The 27,860-nt window shown below is 41.5% G+C and overlaps 1 protein-coding gene across 2 annotated transcripts in view; it reads left to right on the top strand.

Annotated features, from left to right (window-relative positions):
* The window catches only part of vdra (vitamin D receptor a), a 38,683-nt gene extending 11,256 nt beyond the window's left edge, over positions 1-27,427 (top strand). The window contains exons 3-10 of one of the 2 annotated variants that reach the window (XM_030786473.1): positions 12,185-12,332; positions 15,788-15,918; positions 20,569-20,753; positions 21,075-21,174; positions 22,583-22,766; positions 24,074-24,225; positions 26,678-26,794; positions 26,986-27,427. In XM_030786473.1, the coding sequence (XP_030642333.1) occupies positions 12,187-12,332; positions 15,788-15,918; positions 20,569-20,753; positions 21,075-21,174; positions 22,583-22,766; positions 24,074-24,225; positions 26,678-26,794; positions 26,986-27,239 (1,269 nt within the window). In that variant the 5' untranslated portion in view covers positions 12,185-12,186 and the 3' untranslated portion in view covers positions 27,240-27,427. Of the gene's footprint in view, positions 1-12,183; positions 12,333-15,787; positions 15,919-20,568; positions 20,754-21,074; positions 21,175-22,582; positions 22,767-24,073; positions 24,226-26,677; positions 26,795-26,985 lie in introns of those variants that run through there. The other variant, XM_030786474.1, reaches the window with a different exon arrangement.
* Positions 27,428-27,860: the final 433 nt, after the last annotated feature.

The raw sequence follows: 27,860 nt of genomic DNA, 5'->3' as shown, positions 1-27,860 counted from the left end.
TATTTGCACACCTTTTGTCCTGGCCACAGGGAGACAGCTCTCGTGGTCGTAGTCTGTACCCGTCATCATTTTGTTCAACCTGTTCATTTTCTAACCTAGTCACGAAAATCATACAGATTTTATAAGCACACATAGGATGAAGGCATAGCTTAAATATTTGATAGGGGTGCCTAAAGATGTATGTAGCTTCATTTAACTGCTCAACAATGCATAAACCTCTCATCATAGGCATTTTGAAGAGAGCCTGTAACTATGGCCACCATTAAGAGAACTGACAAATACATGGTGTAACCAGAGCACAACCTGATCTGTTATGGAGAATAATTGAAGCTATTCCATACAGTTTGTCAGTGTTATTTTTTTAAATGTAGGTCTGAAACAACATTATTTTTATGTGCTAGGACACATCTGGCTTGTAAACATTGCTTTGTAATAACTAAAACATCTCCCACATGTAAATTCAATGTAACAACACACTCCATATTTAATACAATTTTCTATCACTTTAAAATTTCAGAAATTTGCCAGGGTCACTCCCTGCTTTGATACATAAGTAAGTATTTGTGTCTCCCAAGCAAATAGTAAACAAATGGATTTAAAGAGTCATTACTGAAATTAGCATCATCAAAGCTTATTATGGAAAGTTAGCTAGCTTCCAAAAATGCACCACAAATTAGCACACTCAGCTGTTTCTTTGGACTTGGCACCTCCTCTAATTTCAGGGATTGATGTAGCAGATAATAAATAAGACAATTCGGTCATGTATCCTACACATCTTTTTTACATGGCTGTTGTTGTTTTCGTGGCTGTAGGAAACCCCTTTAAAATTTGTATATGTCAGGAATTATTCCAGTTTCTGATAGCATAGTGTAAGTGTGAGAAACAGCAGTGTTAGCCAATTTCTTGGCCAAACCAAACAGGCAAGTTGATAAACAGCTAGTTAGCCAGTTATTCTGATGTTTCTTGGCGTTCGTTGAAATGACAGCTCACAAGTGGGAAGCCTATCTATTCATTGAAAACATCTGAATCAAAACAAATTAATCCTCTTTCTTACCACGTCAGAAAGAAGATTAAATGATCTTGAGAATCCCAGTGAGAGCTAAAATCCAATTGAAAAATGACATCATGCAGTGAAGATTACTGGCCATTAAAAACAGGGATAGCATTTAAACTGCTTGAAATGGTTGCTGACCTTAACTGCATGTTTAGTCAATGTATGAATTAATTCACGTCATCTGTGCCTTTTCAGCCTGTCCTACAGACAGTAATGGCTGCTTCCTGCTCAAATAGCAGAGAACGCTAATGGATCCCTATATGTGCTGTATTCTGTAATATTCTTTTGTAAGCTTCATAATGATTAAGATTCCTATGAATCGGTTTTCCCTTAAATTTGAGCTGCAGCCAGTAAAGCTTCAGTATGAATTTTTATTAAACATGTATTCAGTTCTAAAAAAAAAAAACCATACGGCCTTAGCAGTGTTATGACATTTATAGATAATAATAAGCCAGGTTTCCCATGACTACTGCCTAAGGTCCAGTTGTAGCTGTTTTGACCAGTCCCTGCTCCAGTCGAGACTGAGACGGCTGTCTGCTCGGGCAAGTCTGTTATCAGCCCACACTCTAACTATTGTCAGTGCACTTAGTAAAGGGATTTTCCTTCCCGAGTCTAGTGGAGGGTGGATGCTGCTTTATTTGGACGTTGCTTTCTGATGTTGTCTGTTCTTATGTGCATTTATGGGTCCTGTTTTACAGCTTGCAAATGAAGGGAATGCATTGTAGATTTTCACACATGGCTGTTTAACTAGACATGTTGGTTCATTTTCTGCTAATGCAGGTAAGAGAGGATGCAAACCTGCTCTCATACCTTTGTCTTGTGCTTCAGGACCTTTCACGAAATGCCGATCATAAACATTCTTACTCTGACAGTCTCACCTTCAGTGGATTGCTCTTAATATTGGAGATTAGCCAAGGAGAAAGACATACCACAGTCTGGCAGACCACAGTGTTAAAAATAAGAGAGAGCCTAGAGTAGTTGACGGATGACACTGACGTCACGTTCATCACTAATCTTCATGATATCATAACTATTGTGGGATTTTCCCCATCTATCTAAGGCCTGTCTCCCCATCTATCTAAGCCTAAGACAGGCCAGCGAAATGATGTTGTTGTTTTTTCTGACCCTCCGAAATAAATAGTACGTGTCAGTCTTGTTTGTTTGTTTTTTTCTTTTCAGTAATCAATCCAAATACTTTTCAGCTTTAGGCTTATCTGCTGAAGTGTACATGGAGGCGCAGCTTGCTAAGTGGAGAAGATAAATGTGACAGAGTGATACCGGGGATCTGCTAGAGTGTCTGTTTCTTGTGCCAGCGCATGCTACCAGATCTGATAGTTTAACCTTTGGATATTAAATTTAAATAAAAAAAAAAAAGGAATAAATATATTTTGTGCTCAGTTTCGTAGGAGATTTAGAAAAATGGACCGATAGTTATGTGTTAAAGGATGAGCTGATTGAACATTGCAGAATATTTTAATGAAGCTGAAATGGGTAATTTGCCTGTGTAATTTTCATGTGCTTCAGTTTCTGTTTTATATGATAGGACTCCCTTTGTTTTTTGTCTAACTGTAATTTGTGGGTAGCAACAGCTTTTCTTTTGTGCAATATTTACTTGAGTGATGTCACTTTGTTCATGTCTTCGTCCTCCTGTCTTTAGCCTATGTTTCTTTGTCTTGCAGTACTCTGTATAATAAAGATGCTCTTTAAAAACTCCATAAATTTTCTTCCTCTTACAAATGAAGTAGTTTATAAAAATTCTTAACAGTTGTAGTATGGCATATTAATTAACACAGCAAAAAAAAAAAAAAAAAAAAAGAACAAATCATCCTCCAGTTTTACAAGGCTGACCTCATAAGTGGTTTCGTAAGAGCATTCGACTGGTCGTTTTAGCCGTTTGTCCATTTAGCGAGTGCATGTTTGTTGGTTCAGTTTTGCTCAGATGATCTCTGAACTTTGAGCTCCTCCTAACCATATAAATTGACTCTCTGTTGGGCCCAATGAATTTTTATTTGCCATGTCCTAATCTATACAGTTTACTTGGCCCTCTTCCCATCTACAGACATTGTACAGGTGACTGCCCCAAGTTCTCAAACTAGATACACGTAAGGGCCTTTATTCTCGCTGTGTACTTGGAAGAGTGGTTTATGCTAAGGATATGGTTCAGTGATTCTGCAGAAGTCCTTCTCAATAACTCATCAAATGTTTCTGAAAAAAAAAAGAAGATGAATTTCTGCTGAAAAATGATATGCCAGGATTTCTGCATGAAAAGAGCAGTTGCTCTCATTTGCATGCTGTCACTTCTGTGATTCATTTCCCTGTGTTATTTGATTAGATACGGTTTGTTAAGACATCTCAAACTATAAACATTTGTTTGTTGCAAATATGTTGTGGCAGACTTTGTGTACTTGTTAAAGAATTGGTAGTGAAAGCTTAAGCTTAAGATTTAACAGTAACTAAGGAGAAAGACTAATCATAGCATCAGGTGGTTTTAAATTGCTGCTATAAAGCATTGGGGATGTTGGGATGCTTTTGTTGAGTCGCTAATGCAACAAATCCAGTTATTCACTAGCAGTGTGTGTTTGCGTTAGCTTAGCTCAAGGCTCTGAAACAGCAGCTCCTAATAACACATGAATTTGGAGCTTATTTGTGTAGAGACCACATTTCCTGACCAAGTGATAACTAGAGATGTTATGCATTTTGCTATTCTAAATTTGACAGAAATCTTAATGTATTACTGAGAATCCCCTGTGTGGCTTTTACAGGCAGACTGACACATTAAGCGTCCATTAGCCTATCTGAATGGGCTAATTTGTGGAGTGTGGTGAATTGCCTAATGTGATTTTGATGGAGGCAAACTGTTGATTACATCTAGGTGCTCTGAAATGGTACTTAGTTAAGTGGAAGAGTTAAATCTACTGTTCTAAATTTTGGCGTCAATTTATGACACAGAGGAGCAATGTTTTTTTTTGTTTTATATGTTAACTGCTTTAGTCTCTCTCGTTCATATGACTAATAGGAATGTGCTTTGTCCGCAGCTGACAGCAGTTGATGAGTCTGACACACATCTCTGTCTTCACACAGTTTCTGGACTCACCTGACTCTATCAGTGTTTGGTTTTCTGGTTTTAAACTAGCGAGGTGTGATTGTGACACCGTCCTCAGTACTGCAGCCATTCACAAAGTGAGCAGTTTGCTAATAGTAACAGAGCATTGTGCTAACTAGAACATTCCAATGTCATGCGCTTATAGCTCGGTCAGTGAGGAACAGGATGAAACCAGTTAAAGCCAACAAAATACACACATGTAGAACTATTCATTAAACCGTGCCTTTAGGTACTCTATTCTCTACATCCAGGCTCAAGTGGAAACTGCCACAGTGTCGAACAATTGTGTAGAACTGTCCAAAAAAAAAAAAAAGTTTTGTACTTTTGACGTTGTATTATCATCTCTTTTGTGTATAGCCTCACAGGCTTTACATAAAGGGATTTAAGGATTTATGGTATGTGAGTTAAAATATTTCTGGTAATAGCATTAGGCTTTGGTTTTCTTTTCCTTTGGGGCTGTCTTTTAAACTGGTGTATAAAAAATGTGTGTGACATGAAGCTGCCACTGCAGATAAGGCTAAAATGCAAAATGTGGAGACTTCACATGTTTAATGACTTTAATGTTTAATGAGAAAATAGACAACGGAGCCCATACTGCAGTTCCCCCTTGATCCTCCAGTTTGCACACAATATGTAACATTTTTTATTCAAGAAACCTGAGAAAGCTGAACAAACAGGCCCTGAGTCACTGAAGTGGATACAGCAAGATGGGGGTGTGACATATAGCCGTTCGTTGTGGGACTTGTGATAGGATACGTATTACAAATGGAGTAAATTTCCACTGGGCAAAATTTTAATCCATACGGATAATTTGCTTTGGACAACTGTAGGTGGTCGTCCTGTGTCAGCTACCAAATTTACACTTAGGATTTCATTTTTCTATTGTTGCACCGAAAACAAACTCTGACCCCAAAACTCGGTGCATACTGAGCTTTGAGTTAAGTGTACCCTAACACTCCTACAGGCAACATTGTACACCTTGTTTGTGTTTGGGCCACATTGTGGCCTTATAGCGCTGAGCGTTGCATTGAAGTTGCTGTTTACAGATCCATAAGTTTTACCCTAGTGAACAAAAGAGAACACCTTGTATCTCTTCTTGTTCCAAATATATACCGCAATACCGGAGTTTGCCCTGATGGCCCCTCGTATGGAGTTAATCTTTAACCCTGTTCACTTTTGCGGACCAGAAACTACATGCGCACACGCACATGCACACACACGCACACGCACACACACACACACACACACACACACACACACACACACACACACGCCTGCCACCACTGCACAAAAAAGACTAGTGAGAGAGAAAAAAGCTGGAAATGTTAGCGCGTAACAAGCGAGAGGAATAGAATGAGTATGGCTTGTACAGTACAAGAACAACAAAAACATGGTCTGTAAGAGGAGACTACAAGTGAGACGCTGGGGACTTCGTCATTTGACCAGTGCATATTGTGTTTGGAGCTGTCCTCTGTGTCTCTTTATACTGTTTAGAAAATCTTGAGGGGAAGGAATGAAGCACTTTCTCAAGAAGAGCGTCTACACTCATATCAATAACAGCATGTATGCGCCTGTCTGCGCACTCCTTCATAACATCCACTCTTCATTGAAGGATCGTTGTGAAGTTAAATGAGCTCCTTAAAATCTTAATGTTATTAACGAAAAAAGCGATTAGGGGCCCTCACAGGAACTAAACAAAGATCTTGAGATTGAAGAAAGCTATGATGTTTGGCTACTTCAGAAGAGGGGCTTTTTTTTTTTTCATAGGAGAGATGAGGTCGCTCTGGATGCTGTCTTCTCTCCACAGCACGTGCTGATGGTAACTGGAGTGAACACAGGCAGTAACATGCTGCAAGGTCTTTGGCCACATGATGTAATTTGACTACAATGTAACCACACTGAAAGTAATTGCACAGCAAACACTCTGAGCACTTAGGCTAATGTGAAGGAAACTACTTGAGCTGTTGCAGTGACCACACTGGCTCTCATCCACACAGATAGCTTTAGGAATGCGCACACTGCAAACATATACAGACTCGTAATCCTGGAGAGCAAAGTGTTGGGTTTCTGGCTTCTTGGCCGGAGTAGACCAAGGGCTTAGTTCCTGCACTTATTCAGCACAGACTCAGACAACACATCCACGCATTTGTAATCTTTTCATTGAATAACAAATATGTTAATAGTAGTGAATTAATTTAGCATCCTACTGTGATGTATTGCGTGTTGCCCAGTGGTTATTCATTGTTAATGATATAAATAAAAGTATTTCTTTTTCAGAGGATAGCTAATAGATCAATATTATAATTGACATAACAACTGTCCTGCTTTTTCCCCCTGCACATATACATTGTATTTGTTGTTTGTCCAGACTCTAAAATGTTTATTAAAAGAAATTGGCGAAATGGTGTACCTCGTACATGACCATAAAAGCATGCATGCAGTTCTGTTTAAGTGACATCAGCACAAATGTCATTAGTTTGTGGCCCTGCATGACAGACTCATCTTAAAGCCAGATCGCTATCAGTTCATCTCTCTAAAATTCACTCGTTTCTGGGAAACGAATAACTTCTGCGCTGTGACACAATTGCTGTGTGTTTGTACCATGTTATCTCCCTGCCTGTGGCTTTGGTCCATTTTACAGACCTTTAGTTAAATACATCAGTCCTCCTGCCCAGTCGTGCTGTTTGGCTTAGTCTAGTAGTGCGTGCTGTTTCAGGCAGTCAATTGGGGTCATTTTATTTCCTGCATCCTTTTAAGACCTGACATGCCAACTCTGGATGACTTCTTGAACCTCCCATGTAGGCGGCTCAGATATCTTGATCACATTTGTGTTTGATATATACCATACATTTTTAAAATGCTTCTAGCATTTCATGGATATACATTTAAAAAAATTATACAGAGTTAAATGTTAGTATACATGGACATATGTGAACACACAGGACAAAAATGTTAGCGTTTGCTTGGGGCTGGCATGGCTCAGAACCAAAATGGGTTTTTTTTTACCCACATAACCTATAGGGAATTATCCCTCAACAAAGCTGTTTTCTTATTGATTGCACAGGGCTATTCTGTGGGAGCGGTTTTCAACAGGTGTTAAACTGGTGAGGACAGCTTTGATTTTTGCCAGAAGACACAAAATGTCTCTGAACATATCGGCCATTTAAGTAGAGAGTATAACATTTCTGATCAAAATCGGACGGCGTTCCTGTAAACTACTGGACCTTAAAATATGTGTCTGTTTTGTCATCTCTGATGTTTATTTATTTATTTTGGCTGCTCATTGTTTGATATTAAGTATTTGCCTATATATTGAACGTAGGGACTATTTTTGAAGGAGCGGTGATTTTTAAACCTCTGATCTGCAGTGCGGTTCTCTAACATGATCAAGTCCACCATAAGTGTCAGTCTGAGGTAAAGCCACTGAGTGACCACAGAACGGTGCGTACCTTTTAAGAGGCTTTTGTGAGAATTGGGTGAAAAGCCATTAGGCAGAGTGTGGTAGCTGACACCAGTGTGTTTTTTTGTAAGGGGGCATGTTTGAATGTCCTGTTGCACTGTAGATAGCCCACAGTTCCCATTCACCTCACTGGATAATATAACCGTCTGATCAGACTTTTCCCTGCCTTTCTCTGACTGGATTAAACCATTTCTGAAGTGTTGGGAAACTGTGAATTGTTTCTCTGCTTGTGTGTCAGTTAAGCATCTTCTGTCCTCAGAACTCGTATGATGTTTGCAATACGTTTTCAGCCTGAAAGGATTTTGTGTTTTTGTTATTTTTTGATCGTTTGGTTCTGATAAATTGCCAATGATTTCCTGCTTGTTTTGTGTGAACACAGCCCGCTGACTTTATTTTACAGCTTCTTACCGCTCCGAGCGATATGGCTAAACTAGTTCATTTTCACTCGATGCCAAAAAATGCTTGCTCTACGTGTTTTGATGGTTGTCTCTCCCCATTTCATCCTGATGGCAGAGGCCTTTAACTGTGATGGGTGTTGAAGTTGACCACTGAACTCACTAAAAATCAAAAGAGGCTAACCAGCCTTGACTTGTGAGGTGTTGATGTGCTTTTCCAGAGGTGAAGATTTACCTCTTGTCAACCGCAGGCTTATTTGTGATGGTCAAGCATTCCTGCTGAGATGCCCATTGATCATCTCGCTGGCCCTGTGTTGTAGAAAAGGGGGGAAAAAAAACCAAAAAAAAAAACCAAGAGGGATTGTTTATCCGCAAGAGAGAGATAGCAGAGCTGCTAATCCTGCCGTCTCTAACGGCCGCATGTCAGCCCGCCACGGAAACCTCGGCGGCGTGATGTTCTGTTTCATTAACTAATAGAAGCATTTCATTTGATCACGCTGGCTGTCTTCAACCACACGTGCCAGACAAAGGTCTGCCGCTCATGGCACCATGAAGAACCTGTTTGTACGTGCAGCAAAATATAATTAATGAAACTGTAAACAAGTGGCAGTATATCTGAGCATTCTGAGCAGTTTTTAAAAAGCCATGTAACTGTGCACTAGGCTATGCCAAAAAGTAGGCTGTTTAAATACAGGTCATTGCTTTGCATTATGAAGATTTGCATGAAGAACAAAATAGAAGCTGTGAATGATTTAAACCCTTTTAATTTGCGAGCTTATTTAAGGCTGTATCTTCTAGAAGGATGTGTTTGTAATGAATAATATTCAAAGTGGGAAATTGGACATAATATCGTTACGGACTTGCAGCAAAACAAAACCACTTTCAGAGCCTTAGGCTTTTGTAAAATACTTAGAGTTTATTGCAACTGCACTTCTTACAATTTGTCAATCAAGCAGCCAAACTGAATCTCAGAAAGACAATCAAAATCAGATTAGATTTCTGATTGCCTCTGTTTTGCAGCAAAAATCCTTTACGTTTTAAGATTGTGAAACGTGGTTAAAAACTGGTTGTATTAACATAGTTTTTCAGTGCTCTGTAACAGCGTAGCTTAGCAGGCAGCTTTTCCAGCCCTGCCAAGGCCTCACTGAGGGGATTTGGGGCCCCCCATACCACTCTAAACCACAAGCAGCTCCGTTCCCCCCTCCTCCCCTTCCTCTCCTACATTTGTCAGCCCGCCAGCTACGCAGCAGCCTATTCTTTTCCAGCCTGTGCCGAAAACAAGGTCCAAAGTTCAGAGTCTCTCTGTCATGTGAATCTAGGGCAAGTCTCGGATTTGGAAGCTTTTTCCCTCTCTTTTCCTCAGACACTTAGAGATTTTTTTTTCGCCCTCTTTCATTGCCTTAAACGTTTTATTTTTACATGAGAGTTACTCCAGGGCTAACCCAAGAGCCGTTTACAAGCTTACCGAAATGGGTAAAATGGAGGATTTTTGTTGCCATAGCGATAATACGCATATAGATATTCATAGATGAGGTTTACAGTTTGTCCATTTAACTCACATAATTAGAGTCTTTACCTCAGAGTTCACGCTGCCACATGAGCGTTTACGGCCGAGGTACCTCGTTACGCCAGGGTTCTTTACCTTAGCGTTTACCTCGTCACACCGGAGTTTTAACCTCAAACTTCACGCTGCCACATCAGTTTTTACCTCAGAGTTTACCCTGTGGGCTCTGTGCTGACTCCGTCGGGTTAAATCAGGTGTGCCTTTATGCAGTTCTGCTTTATACCACCTGTATGATCAGGTTTCTCCCAGAACAAGCACTGATAGACACAGCATAGAGGTCCCAGCACAATGTTACATGTATACCGTCTCAGCTACACTTTTCCTGTCCTGAAATGACCTTACATTTTTGAGGATGCTGAGGGTATGGTCTGTGTCTTCCTCTTGATCTCTAGTTTCATTTATTTGGCAAGACTGTATAATCAAGAATTTACATGTAATGCTACTGCAAACAGTTCTCCTGCTCGCCTGGATTACTGCTATTTCGTTGTGAGTTTTAAAATTGGCCCCCCGCCCTTTTTCAACCTCAGTTTTTTTTTTTTCTTTTTTGTTTTCAGGAGGAGATGAAAAGGGAAGAAGAAGAAAGAGATTTGTTGAATAGGATGTAGAGATGCTGGAGAGGAATAGTTTCACATCAGTCCTCAACATCAATGGCGCTCGGAAACACGTGTTATTATTTTTGCCATTAATAGTAAAATTTGTTTAACTTGAAAAAGCCCCCATCCAGAGAGGTATGCATAGTATAGATTGGTCATGTAGGCTAATATGTTTACACAGCTGTGTGTTTATACATCCTGTACCCCAAGTGCTCACATCAAAACTGACTTGAACAGGTTAGGCTGTTTTCACAGTGTCGCAATTTACAGATCGGACAGAAATTTGATCATCCAAAACAATGGGCTTGTAGACACATTGTCCATTGTTTTTGAGTGGTTACATATAATCACATGATATAGGCTGTATAATCTATTTTGCATTCATAACGTGTTCTTTTTTTAACCAACTGGTTTAAATCCTTTTAATAAATACACAAAGTAATGAATTGGCCAATCTACTAAACCGTTCCAGAAACCTTCCTTCCTTCCACTGGACCCGTGCAAATCATTTGCGTTTGAAATAGAGTTAAAATTCACTGAACACAGCGGAAGGCGGTTAGACCTTAGTAAGGCTTTTTATTGGCTGTACTAATAGCCTCTGAAGGAACAGTGAGAGGTTCAGATGTTTGGACCATAAAGTCAAGCTTCTGCCCGGCCGTAATTCTGGTACCGCATTTACATCACCCACCTTCGCTCAGAAAAACAAGCTGATTGCTTCCAGGAAGAACAGGACACCCCAGCATCATCCAATTACATCAGCTGGTGGGTTAGTGAGCCGATCATCTCTATTCATAGGGAAAAAAAAGACATGTTTTGCTGTTTTTCCACTTTTGTTTGACTGGAACCCCCAATGGCGAGGCCGACTGACATATTAGCTGGCATTTAATTATTCACAGTGCTTTTCACATGCTGTCCTGTGAATGTTTCTCATGACTTGGAACTGATTTCCTGCTCCCCATTATACCTTATATACAAGTCAACATGCCTTTATGCTCCCCCCCGGAGATGTATGTCCGTACACGCGTACACACGGACACGCAGATGTCTTGTGATGCTGACTGTCTTGTGGGAACTGTTGGTCCATGTTTTCGATTCTGCTCCTCAGTAACCAGTTTCTTTTTTTGGTTTGGTTTTTTTTTTTGCGGATCTCAGTAAACTGTGTAAATGGATTCTAGCCACATACGTGCTCTTTTTCCACTCTAACCAGGTCAAATTTTGTTTTTTGAGTTTTTTTGTTGTTATTTTTTTTTTTTGTGTTGTTGCTTTCCTCTCCTTGTTACTAAATCATGTCGTCCTGGAGCAACTTTAATGAATGTTTATTTAAAAATCCTGATGGTGACATTTGACTTCTTGCTGAATATGGTCTCAGTCTATTAGTGCTTCTTCATTAAGACCAGAAACACCAAAGCTTTCTGTTCTCCTTGGTTTTCATAACTTTTCGTTTTGATGAGCAGGATAGTCTTCACACTGTGAAACAACCTCTTTGTTTGTTTGTTAATACGTCATACTTGTCATGTCATACGATTTTTGCAATTTCCTGACACTCTTTATATAACTTCATAACTGATTGCTATCATTATGTTGTTATCATTGTGCTGAAGGTGTTTTTGAGAGTAATTTCGATGCTCTAATAACTGTAGTAATATGTGAGCGTATTGTATAAAATGGTAGAGAGTAAAAGGTCATTGCATGGAAAAGGTGAATTTCTCACCTCATCAGCCACACGCCCACTTTTTGGTTTTTTTTAGCCACACAGTCATCAAATCAACCCTCACTCAGTATAAGGTTCTTTAAATGAACTTTGGCTATTCAAACAGCAATATATAAAGCGAAATAGTGTACAAATATGTGATATATATATAAAATTAATATGTGTGTGTGTGTGTGTTGTATATATTTTTACAGTATACATATATATGCCCCATTAGAAAAATAATGAAGATTTGGACAATTTTACTTCACTGTTGTTTTCAGGTGCCCTCATTAATTGGTTTCTTCTCTCTGTCATTTGGCAGTAATGGAGCCCATGGCTGTGAGCACCTCTGCGCAGGGCCCGGATGAGTTCGACCGCAACGCGCCGCGGATCTGCGGGGTGTGCGGGGACAAGGCCACCGGATTCCACTTCAACGCCATGACCTGCGAAGGCTGTAAGGGCTTCTTCAGGTGGGTGGACGCCAAAAAAAAAAAAGAAAAGAAAAGAGCAGTATTGAATGACAACCTCAGGGGTCACAGCTTGTACCCAAAACAAGCCACGTTTGCCACAGACATAAATTAAAAAGCAATGAATTGGTTGACATTTGTGGCCCTTGGTTGGAATAATAACAATGATAATAATAATTAATGAGATACAGTGTTCTTTTAAGACCTGTTGCTATCAAGTTTTCATCAAGTGAGAATCAGCATGTGAGATAATCATTGTGAAAACTGAAGCTTGGACCAGTCATTAACGAGAGATTTCATGCTGTTGAGTCAGTAAACTCGTAGATGAAAAGTGTGTCTAGCCTGTCTGTGAAGTGTAGTACCACAACCCTAATGTGAAAAAAAAGTTAGAGGCAGCACATTTCGATATATTAATTTCCAAAGAGGCAGGGCGGCTTAGTTCATGTGATCTGTAGGTCCAGGAATGAATTTCCCAGCTGGAAGTCCCAGCTGGGGAGTATGCATACTCAGCAGGTCCGACAAGTCAGACAACCCAGAACAGGAACTGCTTTCCCCCTGCGGCACTTGTCATTGGTGCAGTGATGAGGGGCTAAGTAGTAACAGTCTTTTTCACTGTAGTGCTAAAGTTAATCTTACATCACTTCACAGTTAGCATCACAAACAGGCAGGTTACGCAATAAAACTGTTCACTTCTGCACACTGTTCACTTCGATTATGAGATTTCTACTCGTATGTCATTCCTTTGTGTATTAGTCATGTGCAAATAAAAAATGTGATCCAGTGCACTCTAAAAACTATAGGATCAGGGTAAAATCGAACGATATCTTTATGCTGCGTCAGTGATTCCGTCATGGCCTGCCTGTGTTGCCAGAGGATTTTTGCCGTTGTAGGCTGCGTGTGATGTTAAGTGTGATGGTCTTTGAAGAGGCTCAGAGGATCAGCATGTGGAGTTACGCAGAAGAGATGGAGAAGAGTGAAAAGCGCGTTGGGCTGTCATTCGGACTCCATGCTGCTTTCATTAAAGCGCAATCCCAGTCTCGTCGCAAACTAGTAGTTGAGCAATAGTTGAGCAATCGAAGGAAGTGAGAGGATGTGAGATTGAGCCTGAGTGTGTGAATATGTGCAAGACTACTTATTATTGTCATCTGTGGTGCCCCCCCCCCCCCCCAAATATTGGGTCATTAATTTTTTATATGATATTTGATGATGTTGTTGACACTGTGTTATTAAAATTTTCTGGTTAAATATATTCGTCCATTCGGACCTGTATATTTATGATAGTGAACGGTGTGGATTTTCACAGTTGCAAAGGACAGTTTTACCATTTTATGAACAATCATCTTGACAGTTTGTACTAACAGTCACTGTCACAGTTTACAGTTTCATTAACATTCACCTTCCGTTTTATTGACAGTCACCCTCACAGTTTGAACAAGCACATTCACAGTTTTGCTGAATCACTTTCAGTTTTCCTAACAATCCCCATAAATGGTTTATTGAAAATCACTGTCCGAATTTTACTAACAATCACTTTTACAGGTTTACTAACAATCACAGTTTTTTCATAGTTGTTGCGCCTGTCTCCTCTTAAGCACTCGGGCATCAACACTTGCGTTGTTTCCAGCAGAGGAAAGTGTTGATAGCAGAATCCTACCTCACAGCCAGAGGATTGCATCAAACATTGAATTATAGACCTGTTTTCATGTAAGCAAACCTGAGTCAAAGAAAAGCATGAAACTAGTTGTGGATGTTGTGTACGGTAATGGTTTTTTTTTAAAGGGCTTAGAGTGAGCTGGTATTCTGTAGAGTGGCCTGCCTGTTTGTTAAAATTCTTTTGAATAGTCGAGGGTACAGCGGATGAATGTTTTTTGGGGGGGGGTAAGCTGTTACTCTGGGATAACCGCGTGGCTGCAATGCAAATTGACAAGTAGAAACAATGAGTTGCAACTGTCCGTTCTCTAATCAGCATTAACAAAGCCTCAGTAACATCCACAGTCGTCTCCTCCTGATTCATGCTGTGTTTCCAGACCTTTATCTAAAGTGAGCCGTTTTGACACAGGAATGAATGAGACATTGTGTTTAAATAAACCCCTCTTTTTTTTTTCTAAACTCAAAACACTCAACGTGAAGTCGAGTATCTTCCATCACCCACCACCAGTGTTTTGGGCACCTGTGGACCAGGCTAGGTGCACGAGTATATTAACCGTGAATCAGTCAGTAGATAGAGACAGGAAGAATTAAGTCTGAGCACAGTGGACCATCACCTCTCTTTGCTGAGGACACAGAGCCTACGTTTTATTTATCTTAGAGGTGCATTTTAATTGAACATCCACAGAGTTAATTCCTCAATAGAAAATGTCTGACAGTATATAGGTGTCCACACACACACACACCTGTTCACAGGTACTAAGCCTCTGGGAGGTATGGGCAGAAAGCATGCCCCTAACCAACTGAGTTTAGGTCCCCGGAGCAGAGGAAGGACTGCCTCCTGCTGGCTCGTCAATACCACTTCCACAAGAGATCTCTTGGCCAAAAAACTCACCACAGCGTCCAAGCCTGCTCACATTTGCCTTTGTTTTCTCACTGAAAGTCCGTTGTGATTTTTAGGATATCGGTCCTCCCAGTTCTGTAAACCTCTGAGGTTTTAATCGGTTATATCCACTTAAGGCCTGGTCAGCTAGGAGAGATTTTTCTGGTTTTGACAAAAGCTGATCCTAAAACAGATTAATGTAACGTAGTTCAGATCAGCGATAACGGCAGTCGTAAATTACTTACAGTGGTGTATGACATTATTTTTAAAATTATTTTTAGCTTTATTTTTTGTTTTTTATTATATGAATATGCGATGATCACCTAGCAAGTAAGGATGGAAAAGCACTGGCATTTCATTCGTTTCAAAGGAAAATATACACAGGAAAGCTGCGTTAGTCAGAGTTATGAGTAGGTCAATAATGGTTTGCTCATTTTTGAAAACTTTAAAATCTCTCTCTTGCTGTTAATGATTTTTCATCCAGGAGAAATTTCTCATGGTGAAAAGGCATGTTGTCAGTGTGTGTTGTGTGTGTTTTGTGTGTGTGTGTGGTAGTTAGAGAGTCATTATAAATTAGTGCGTGTTTTTCTAAGCCGATTCAGAGACTTCTTTCTGACGGCACACGAAATGTTTGCTTTGTGGTAGTGGGTGTTAAAGTTGTAGAATGTTTGTTTTGTGGTAGAGGGTGTTAAAGTTCAGAGAAGGTGAAAACTTAGTTGACTTTTTATGTGTGTCTTTCTCATTAGTAACATTCATGTATTTTAATCTTCTCCAAACCAGCCCTGACATCCATTTCTTGACCCTGTCTGTGAGCAATACATACCTGACTCAAACTCGGGGAGGGAATTTAATTTTATTTTCATTTCTTTTCAGTCTTCCCTCTCTCTCCTCTGTTGCTTTTCTAATAGTATTTTTCTTCCTCCCTCAGGCGTAGCATGAAACGTAAGGCCAGTTTTACCTGTCCTTTCAGCGGCAGCTGTACCATCACCAAGGATAACCGCCGTCACTGCCAGGCCTGCAGGCTTAAACGATGCGTGGACATCGGGATGATGAAGGAATGTGAGTACTCAGTTTTGCTCAGGAGATCTTTTCATCTTTTAGCCCATTAAGTCAGGAGCATTCCCAGTCATACGCAATAACGGAGTTCTCTGTCAGGTCTCGCTGGTATGTACAGTATTATTCGAAGTTTATGAGGCAAAGGTGTAACGGTTTGCCCCGTTCGCTTTGATTTGTACCTTTTTCTTTTGTTTTGTTTTGTTTTGTTTTTGGGAGCCATGATTTGGTTTATATCTCGGTTTGGCTCAAAAGAAACAAAAATTTCACCAACTCAGAAATTAAGTTTCCTCTTTATTTTTTAATTTTAAAGCTATTATCACAAGAAGAAAACTAAAATACAAAACAGCTTCGAAAATGAGATAGGAAGAAATCTAATCTTCAGCACCTTTTGTTTCAAGGTTCCTCTTGTAGAAAATAAATGTAACATAACTAAACTCCAGCACCAGAACCTCAGTTCTTTTAAGGCTCTTCTCTGTGATAGTAAGTGAAATACTGTAAGTGTAAACAATACATATAAGTTTAAAGTTCTTCTTTTAAAAATAATTAAACTGGAGCACCAGTTATTTGAAGTTCTTCTCCTAGAAAATCAGTGTAAGAAAACCAAACGTGAATGACTAGACTGTTGCCTGAGCATGCCATTTCAGCAGAAAAAGCAAAAACACGAGGACTTCAAAAAGACGACAGACTAATCTGACCTTTTTCGAGTCAATGTGTGACTACTTCCGTATTAAAAAAAAAAACAAAAAACAAAAAAAAAAAAACAAGTTCCTGCTTAAAGGAGCCTAGAGGTTAGATCTGCTTTATTCATTTATGTGGATTCATATATTCCAGTATAATTTAATTTATTTATAATTGTTTTTATTTCACATAGTTGACATTGTCATGAAAGCTGCTGTTGTTGTCAATCACATGCCCAGTTACAGCATACACGCGCAGCGGGATAAGAGTGATTGATATATTTTCTAGCCATGAGATATGAAAAGAAGAAAAAATAGGGTACCAGCTTCAAACCAGGATTAACCTTAGTCTGTGGAATGCTGTCATTAAATAAGAATGTGTATTCCTTCTGATTGGTATCACATTAAAAAAAAAAAGAAAGAAAGAACTTCAGTTACAAGGGCTGAAGTGAAAAACAAAAAATCCACGGTTCACTACACATGTACTGTGAACTGAAGCGAACATTGCAGAACTGTAGTTTTCGGTTTTGGTACAAAAGTGTTACACCCTTATTAGGGGGGTGAACTCTCCTTAGCCCTATGTTTAGAGCCAGTTAATGAGTGTTGGGTGATCACAGTGTTCTTTGAAAGTATTTTTGGGTCCAGGTTTTCAAATCGTTCGGGAAGAAAAACAACTTCAACTCTGTCTCGACCGTTGATTTAGAGGTTAACTTATGGTCACAGGTTCACCAAAGTGGTATATGAGGACGTTGTCCCCGCGGCATTGTGAACGTGATGGGCAGCGATGAGGAGCATAAAAACCAGCATATAATTCATGACCTTAGCACTTCCTATGTTGGCTTCATACACACACACATATTAACCCCCCCACCACCAAAAATCTTCCCTCTCAAAGCAAGCTGGATTCGGCAGTTCACAGATCGAACTGCTCGACAATGCCGGAATACAAACAAACAAATGTTTTGAAAATAAACAAGTTGAGTGTCAGTGAGATGACTGAGAGAAATGAGCACAGAGAGAGAGAGAGAAAGAAAGAAATTTCCAACAATGATGTTCTTTCTCTGCTCTGTTACACAATGAACTGGCCCAGTTTTCATTCACAGCAAGCAGGGTAGTGGCACAGAGGTGCAGCTCTCAGCCATAAGTCCAAAATGACTGAACCCCTCCGCCCCTCCCGTTCACAGCAGAAAAAGGAAACAAACCAGGAACAAAAAAGGCTCCTTTGTCTGCAAAGATACTAAAGCTCGCGCGCGCCCGTGTGCCTGAGCAAGAGAGTGTGTGTGTGTGTGTGTGTGTGTGTGTGTCTGTGTGTCTGTGTGTGTGCGTGTGTGTGTGTGTGCGCGTGCGCGTGCGCGCGTGTGTGTGTGCGCGCGTGTGTGTGTGCGAGCGCGTGCGTGCTCACATAACAGTGCGGCGCTTCAGGGTTCCACCAAGAGGTGTGGCGCATTCCAGAGCTTCAGATTGGACGATTCGTGTACTTTGATGACCTATTAAAGTGAGGTTGGCCAGTGTGCAAATGTGGAGAGCGGTTGAGCACGAGTCATGTAGAGTTCATGAGGCACGCTATGTTCCTTTGGTGTCACTTAAAATAAAGGGAGCTGAAAAAGACTGAGGTTGTCATTTACCAGTTGTTCAGTAGTATAATTTATAAGCTCTCAGCAACACACTGTTGGTCGTCTTAAAACTTTTGGAAAGCTCCGAATGTCTTTGGAAAGGGATCGTCTTGTGAAAGGGTCTCTCCTCATTGTGTTGCAGGATAGCCAGGCTTCCCTGTCTTTTAGCGTGCTTACCCGCGTGAGGCGTTCTTAGCGGTGTTTGAGTGCTTTTCAAACAGACATCAACTTTAGTCTCACCGTCTTCTCTGCCATTACGTAACACGCTCAGTTCCACAACATGGCAGCAGCGTTTGTGCTTTTGCTGCGTTTAAAAATGTCAGACAGCAGCTTGAAATATTTTATATATTTTCTCATTCCAAGGCACTCTTCCAAAGCTGCTTCTTTTTTTTTTTTTTTTTTGGCACACACATTTCTTCACAGGCTGTGGGAAGATGTCGAAGATAAGTACAGACGAACAAAACAAAAAAGCAAACAAATAAATAAATAATAAACAAAAAAACGAACTACATTTTGAAATAAAATATACGTGCCAGACGTGAGCGTAGTTACGGTTACATTTGCTATCTGCAGGCCTCTGCGTCCGTTTCCTGCTCTTATTTTCTGATACACAGATGTTTTTAGCCCTGAACGGGTTCTCTTGTCTGTACAGTAGGGAATTAGGTCATTAGAGATTAGCAAAGCTGCCACAGTTTGTCAGCTTGGTGCCCCCTCCTTGAGGCCAACCCCAGTGGTGGCAGAGTCAGGCGGCATGCGCATGCCAACGGATAAAGCCCGCCACCGTCCTGGCACAGACCACGCACAGTCGGAGGTCTGGTCCAGATTGTCAACAGGGATTACACACTCATTGTCAGATCTTACTCCATACGCCCTCGGGACGAAATTAGATCAGAAATTATAACCTGAGGTTTAATTCGTAGTGAGCCGTTATCTGATGTGCTGTTGGTTTGGATTGGCCTCTTTTGATTGGTCGGTTTGGGATTAGTTTGCTTTGGATTGGTCGCCGGCTCTGTTTTAACGATATCAGGCTTAACTAAAGCCTCATGCGTTTAATGTCAGCCATCAATTGTTAACTACACAGGAAGAACACAATTCAGGTTTTTATTTTGAAGACTTTGGCCTAAGGTTCATAAAATACCTCTTTTAAAGGTACAATCTTCTTTTGTTCATTTACCGCTTTGAGCTCATAAAAACAATACTTCTCCAAAGCTTTATACTGCGTTGATATTGAAACATTAAGAATGTTTCACACTTCTGAAAGTACCCCGAGTAAGCAGCTGTCCTTTTTTTTGAGACGGTTAAATGAAACTTCTGCGATTTCTCTCCCCTATTCAGTATTTGTAATTATAATGCTAATTTTCCTCTTTCGCACAAGAGACACCATTAAGCATAACTATTGAAAGAGATCCAGATGGGAAGCTCTTTGAACCTGCCGGCCCAAAGTGAATGCTCCTGTATCCTGTTCCAGCTCTGGCAGCCGATCAAATTAGCCTTTTCTTTTTCTTTTTTTCTTCTCGCTCGCTCGCTCTTTTTTTTTTTTTTTACACATTCCAGGTTCTTGAGCTCAACTCTCCAGTTAGATTGCCTTGACTTTCTTCTTTTGATTTATTGTTCTGCCTTATCTTGTCTGGTGGTCGGCTGTGTCTTAATCCCCGATGGGACGGGTTGACTTCACGTTCTGGCCGAGCGGCCGACTGCCGCGGTGACTTTGTGGTGGAGTATGCGACATTCTCTATTGGTATTTGCTAAGTATCTTTGTGCGTAGATCAGAGACTTGGCGGCCGAACAGACCTGTGGCGTTCTGTCTGAGAGGCTGTCGTCCTGCTGGTTTGCCGAGGGTTTTTTTTTTTTTTTCTCTTTCCTCCTCTTCGCCGTCTTCCCGGCAGACTGGCGTGTGTGAGAGGACAGACGACGGCCCAGACAGACATTGGAAATGATTGTGTGCGGTTAGATAACGTGAACTTCAATTGTCCCGCGGGACCTTTGTCTTGGACGTAAACAAACTGCTCTCTATCACCATTTTTGCAGATATTGTGGTACCTTTGCCCATGAAACGATACCGAAATGTACTCAAATTGTACACTGTGCAATGATGATAAAGACACATTATACAGACATAGTGGGGGGGGGGGGGGGGGGGGGGGGGAATGCTTATTACTAATTCAGCAGTCTTAGTCCAGAGCTGTTTGGTCTGTCGTGTCACATATTTGAGTAGTACAAATGACAACATCACATCTTTGAATTTGAGTTGAAAAGCTATGAATTTTGCAGCAGTGTTTGCTGTAAGATTTACAGTGCTTCAAAGGAAAATGAAAATTGAATTTTATTTGTCTGTCTCGCTCCTTTCCCTCTCTTTTCTGTAGTCATCCTGACGGACGAGGAGGTGCAGAGAAAGAAAGATCTGATTATGAAGAGGAAAGAAGAGGAGGCGGCGAGGGAGGCGCAGAGACCACGGCTTAGCGAGGAGCAAACCCAGATCATCAACACTCTGGTGGAGGCACACCACAAAACTTACGACGACTCCTACTCTGACTTCACCAGATTCAGAGTTAGTCGCGCTCACACGCACTGCTTTCCTACACCCGTCTGAAAATCACTTTTTAATAACTGTGGAATCAGAATTTACTGCTGATTGCCTGCTGATGTTTCCAAATTGCTACACACGAGCCCGTGATGCTCTGTTTGACAAGTTTGATAAAGACGACTTCACTGCCCCTGCAGTGCGGTTGCAGTGCTCGTTAAAGTAATGATTAGAATGAGAATTTCTGACGCTGTGTCCTGTTTGTACTCAAGTCTCTACTCATTGCACTGTCAAATAATGGAGGATGTTGTCTTATGGCAAAGGCTTTTCTCTGGTTTTTGTTTTCAGCCACCAGTGAGAGACGGTCCAGTGACCCGCAGCGCCAGCCGTGCAGCCTCTCTTCACTCCCTGTCTGACGCTTCATCCGACTCTTTCAACCACTCGCCAGGTGATACTCACGCGCGCGGACACTCACACACTCGCACACACACACACACACACACACAGAGAGAGCACTGAATCAGTTTTCTTCCCAGAGACTGGGTTCTTTTAATATCATAATTGAAAATTGAATTAACATTCAATTTACGGTACATAGTTTTGAGAAAGAAACTGGTCAAATTGAATTGAAGTTCTGCTTTTGCCCAGATTTCCTGACTTTAGGGCAGACTACTGAATTTAGGGTGAGCTCTTTGCCAAGAACTGCTGAGTTCTGGGGAGGTAACAGTTCTGAGCAGGCAGGACATTAAACAGACTAGAGACTACATTGTGAGCGTGTCAGTGTTAGTTACTGCGTCTTTGGCTGTGTCTGAATCCCTGTCCCTCTGTCCCTGTACCACACGCTGTTGCGAGCTATATCCCTCAATATTCTCACATGCTCCGGGCTCAGAGAGGAATTTCGGGCGTCTCTCTTCGCGTGGTGACAAACAACTGTTACGCAGTTACTATTCAAAAGAGCGAAAAGATGTCTGTGTTAGTTTACAGGTGGCACTGTATATTTTAATCCCTTTGTGCCGTTTCCGTCTGAATGTATGTCTGTTGATTTAGTGTAGTGTACTCATTCATTGTAATCCAGCTGTGTGAACTTAAATCCCAAACTAACACTTGTAAACACTATACAGTTTGTGTTTATGCTACTTAACCCACATTGTTTCCTTCTGTTCTGTGGCCTGTGGGGGCTACATTAGTTCAGCAAGCCAGACAGTGCTGTGCAAAGGAAGACCTCCCACACAGCTGGCTGACATTTAGAACTCTCTCCTGCCCTCCGACAATATTTAGCTAACGTAGTGGTGGTTGGGTTATTCAAATTAGTGTCGAGGAGACGGTAAAAAGGAAAGGATTTGTGGGGGAATCTAACAAGGTGTAGCCCAGTTGGGAAGGAGTGGTGTGGCGGTAAAAGGGACTGGAATGATCATAGGTTTGATTCCTTTAAGTTGTGCAGTGCGATTGATTAAAGTTTCCCTCTGAGAGCTGACCCCGGCGTGCTCTTTAATGAGGTAGGTAACCTCCCCATGGCTCCGGGGGTGTGTGGTCTCGTGTCTCAGTCGTCCGTCCTGCTGGGTTAAAGTATCAGCTCTGTAGTGACACTGGGCAAGTCCTCTCTCTGCCAAACACCCCTTTAACCAGTTCCGACTCCAGAACCAGACAACTGCTAAGTCTTTTACCGTTTGTGAATGAAGTTGTGCTCTCTTGTTCGACTTTCAACGTTTCACTCATGCACTCAGAATTCCTCACCAAAATGATTGCCAATGAGAAGCCAGTTCCAGCTGATATGGATGGTAAATATTCCCTCAATCAAGCATGTGTTTACGTGTGTGTGTGTGTGTGTGTGTGTGTGTGTGTGTGTAACCCTTCAGAGTCTGTGGACACAAAGCTGATGAACCTGAGCAGTCTGTTGATGATGTACCAGGAGGGGGCAGGCAGTCCAGACTCCAGTGAAGAAGACAACACCTGTCTCTCCATGCTGCCACACCTGGCTGACCTGGTCAGCTACAGCATCCAGAAAGTCATTGGCTTTGCCAAGATGATTCCTGGATTCAGGTATGTGCCTGCGTGTGTGTTTGTGTGTGTGTGTGTGTGTGTGTATGTGTGTGTGCATACGTGTGTGTTTGAGATTTTGAACTTGTATTCCCTCACAACAGCTGTCTGGAAAACTGTCTGTATTATAAAGAGCTTGTTTATGACATGTCATCAGAGGACGGTGACCTGAGTTGATTTTCAGGAGGAGAAAAGAAACAAGCTTTGACATGTTAGTAACAGAAGGAAACAATGTCACATTCCTGTTGGGGTTTTTTCTGCCTTTTATTTATTTTTTTTTTTTTTAAATGTTCTTCTCTTTGTTGTATGTTCTTCTACTGCATCAGGTTATGTGTCAGGCAGGCTCACGGTTGTGTATTGTTCTGGTTTTTTGCTTTATTTTTCTATGTGAATCTTCTGCCTGAACGCTTGTTTAAAAAAAATCTGAGATTATAACTTTACATCACGTAATGGTGGTGGCACTGTGATTTAATGGGTTTGTTTTTTGGGGGTTTGTAACACGTTAAATCAGTAGAAACAAATATATTTGTCTGAAAAGGATGTTATATCGATAAGTTAACCCTGGTTTTCTAGATGCGAGGCTGTGTGTGTGCCTGCGTTTATGCGTGTCTGTGAATGTGCGTGCTCATGCATGTCCATGTGATCTGAAGGAGCCTTGTTGTCTTGGAAACCATAGAACGCTCTGTACATCATGTTCTACTGGGTCGGTCAGAAAAACAAAAACAACTCCTCCCTCTCCTGACTCCCCATCAAACGAACACACGCACACACATACACATACGCACACACACACACACACACACAAATGCTGTGGAGAGGATACATTGTGCTCGATAATTATTCGTTGAGAACACATGCACTCTATGCGGAGGTCTTTTTCGGTATTTTCAGAGAGCCTTACATGGTCTATTCAACCACGGTGCTCTCTTGTTTCTCCAGCCTGAATAGCATGTGTCAGGGTTTTTCAATCAGTGTCCATAAACAGGGCCTTTTTACAGCAGCTCTCGCGTCCTGCAATCAGCTTTGTTAGAAATAACAGGAAAAAAACAAAAAAAAAAAACAAAAACCCAGAATCAATAAAAGAAGTTGCAGTGAGTCAGCTTGGTGAGGCTTTGTGCTGAATGGGTTCATCTGAACTCTCCGCTGTGGTTTGGTTGTGTGTGTATGTGTCCGTGTGTGTGTATGAAGTGATGGCTTGTGGTTTTACTACACCATGTTTATACTTGAATGAATGTTTGTTTGTGTGTATGTCTGCGTGTGTGTGTGTGTGTGTGTGTGTGTGTGTGCGCGTGTGTGTGTGTTTGTTGTAGAGAGCTAACTGCCGAGGACCAGATAGCCCTGTTGAAGTCGAGCGCTATAGAGATTATTATGCTGCGCTCTAACCAGTCCTTCAGCCTGGAGGACATGTCCTGGAGCTGTGGGGGACCAGACTTCAAGTACTGTGTAAACGATGTCACCAAGGGTAAGGCGCACACACGCACACACACACACGCACACACACACGCATACACGCACACACACACGCATACACGCACACACACACGCATACACGCACACACACACGCATACACGCACACACACACACACACACACACACACACACACATACATACGCACACATGCGCGCGCACACACACACACGTACACACACACGTACACACACATACATACGCACACACACACATACGCACACGCAATTCCCAGGTTCACACGCTCTTACTCATCTCTTGGATCCAAAAGTTATTTGTACGTGTTTCAAGATTGAAGTGCTGTTGAGTAGGAGCAAGGCAAAAAAAAGAAACCAAAAACAAACGAACAGCCGTATTTGTTTTGATTTGTGAGGGAGAACATGCTAAACAGACTTTATATCTTCAGCTCACCAGCCCCTCTTGACACTTTGGGCCTTTGAAATGTCGTGGTAATATTTTGACTTTCAGTATTGTTTGCACATTTTTCCTGGCAAAAAATTTGATTCAAACAAGACAGTCAAAGAGAAAAATCCCATTTGTTTGTCCCCCTTTGTAGATTTCTAGTACAGGCAGTTCATGCGAGGAGGTTCCCCGAACATATGAATAATTCTTTCTGCATTTTTTTGTTTTCAGAAAATACAAAACATAAAAGGGCTTTATTTGTACGTTTTGTACGTTTGTGTCATGTATATGAAAAGACATATTACTAGAATAGAACAGTTATTGTCGCAGGTTGTGGAAGTACAGAAATGCTGTTCATTAATTATTAAATGTCTTGTCTAAGTAGTATACATAATAAGGAACCAGACTTATCAAAGTTTGGTGCAGAATTGAACTCCTGAATGAATGACTATGCTCTGTGCCAAATAAATAAATAAATAAATGAATAAGGATGACGATGATATCAATAATGCTATACTGTAAGGAAAATAAGCCCAAGTGGTCAATGGTCATCTATGCTTGGCCATCATACCAAGGGGGGGGACTGCTATAAAAACAGTGACAAGGACACCAGCCGAAGATAGGGCGTCAGAGAGTCCTGTATGTTCTATGACAGATTTAACCAAATCACTTACCATGCTCTGTCACTGCACAAGGAAAGCCAGTGATCTCTTATTACAGCCAGTCAGACAGTAATAAGTGTAATCTGATAATGGGCCTAACTCAGTATGTGGTTTGTCCCTTGGATCATCCAGTGTGTCCTCACAATGGCTGTGTAAGTTCACCAGGCTAACTGAATTCTGGTCTTTCACTGAGAGATGTTGGACCCATTCAGTATAACATGGGTTTTGTGCAGTGTGTCTGCTGTCTGATAACAGACAGTGAAACAGAAGGAGCTGAGATGGTCACAGTCAGAGTGCTTATCTATAAGATCAGCATGTCCTCTCTCTCTCCCTCCCAACCACCCATGTTCTTCAGAACTGAGTTCAAGACTAAACCACCTCTCTGTCTGTCCAAGGGCAAAAGTTGACTTTTTCCAATGAAGTCATGTTTGATTTTTTTTTTCTTTTTTTTGGCAAATTCCGCCAGGGGATTTTCTCCCGTTTATAACATATTTAAGAGTTGTCGTGTTTGAGGTCTCCACCCAGAACAGTCTTGGTTGTTTGTGTTATACCAGTTAGGAACAGGATTGTTTACAGCGGTTAGCTCATACACTGAATTCATTTCCTTAAGACAGTTCACAGAAAGTTTGAGTCGTTTTCATTAAGATCCATGGTGAAAGCAGGTGGAAGAGCCCATTTGGTAATATAAACAGGCTCATGCCACTCAATAGTGACGAGCTGAGTCTCAGCACTCTCTGGTGCCCCCTGCAGGTGTTTCTTTGTTACTACATATTTATTCTCCCTACGGTGACTTGGCTTTGTTGAATGATTAGCCCAGTCCAGCAACTGCCTCAGTAGACAGTACTGCTGATATTAATAAGACCATATATTTTTAAAATGATACTGAATGGTAGATATCTTTACATTATCTTTCTGATATTAAACAACAGAATTTATATGGGTGTGGAATAAGATCCTCATATTCTGACCTTTTTCCATGCTTTGGTATTTGAAATTTCACAGCTGTTTCTGTGTTTCCATCAAGTGCTACAAATGCAGCGGTCACTTAATGAGTGACTGTTAAGTCAATTCAGACTGACACTAGGGCTGGCCTGTGTGCTGTTGTAGTGCAGAAAAGACCTACCTGTTGGAATGCTTGTTGCTTTTTCTTTGTGTTTTCACAGTGAAGGCACTTGATTGCTGTGTAATGTCTGTGTACATAGTCTTCTATGCTGTTGAACCTTATTTCATGTGGGAATCACATGAAATAATGTTCACGCGCGCTCACACACACACACACACACACACACAAAGCATTCTAAGACCCAAACTTCACCCTCACGTCTTGCTCTAAGTAATGTACCCCATGTTTGATGTTGAACACATCTTGTCCCTCTCCCAGCTGGTCACACTCTGGAGTTGTTAGAGCCGCTGGTGAAGTTTCAAGTTGGGCTGAAGAAACTCAACCTCCATGAAGAGGAACATGTGCTGCTAATGGCCATATGCCTGCTGTCTCCTGGTAAGACACGCTCTGATTCCGTTCTGTTATTTGCACACACAGTGTGTTTCTGTGTGTGTGTGTGTGTGTGTGTGTGTGTGTGTGTGTGTGTGTGTCTCTGTCTCTCTCTCTCTCTCTCTGTCTGTCTGTGTCCGTGTCTGTGTTTTGCTTGTATTCATTCTGACTCCCCCCTCCTCACCTCCACCCCTCAGATCGTCCAGGTGTCCAGGACCACGCCCGCATCGAGGCCCTGCAGGACCGCCTTTCGGAGGCGCTACAGGCTTACATCCGTGTCAATCATCCTGGCGGACGCCTCCTCTACGCCAAGATGATCCAGAAGCTGGCGGACCTGCGCAGCCTGAACGAGGAGCACTCCAAGCAGTACCGCTCCCTCTCCTTCCAGCCGGAGCACAGCATGCAGCTCACCCCTCTGGTGCTGGAGGTTTTCGGCAGTGAGGTCTCCTAGCGTCCGGTGCCCACCCTCCCTGTCACGGCCCCCACGTCCACGACGGAAAGAGTGAAGGGTTGGCTCTCTCATCCACAGAAACAGCAAGCATTGGAGAGGAAACCAGCTACCAACTGACCAGTCCTGAGTGCCTGAGAGGATTCATCCGGATTCGATAACGTTTTAATTTGGGGGACGGAGGGGGTGGACTGTGAGGGAGTGCTATTTTTTTTTTTTTTTTTTTTTTTTGGTGTTTGAGGGTGGGTGGGGGTTGTGGAGAGGTTGAGAAAATCGGGCTTTGACAAGGTTGGAATTCCCTATTGGTAAGCAAAAGGGAATTTTGAAAAGAATGTATTTATAAATATATAAATATAAAATATGTTTATAAGCTAATATCTATATTTAAGAGAGAAACGGTTTCTACTAAAAAAAGAAAAAAAAGAATTGATTGATTGATCCTCTGTGTAATGTTGGAGTTGTAGGCCCCTTGCGTTAATGTGTGTGTGTGGGTGGCTGGATGGGTGGATTCGTGTGTCTGCGTGGGGTGTGTGTGTGTGGGAGTGTGGGAGGGGTCATGATGTTTGTGTGAGAGAATGTGTTAGATGTATGAAAAATGACACGCACACACACTCCTGCAGTGAA

Source organism: Chanos chanos, chromosome 10, assembly GCF_902362185.1.
Source record: "Chanos chanos chromosome 10, fChaCha1.1, whole genome shotgun sequence".
Classification (NCBI taxonomy): Eukaryota; Metazoa; Chordata; class Actinopteri; order Gonorynchiformes; family Chanidae; genus Chanos; species Chanos chanos.
This window is presented reverse-complemented; position numbering and strand designations above follow the sequence as displayed.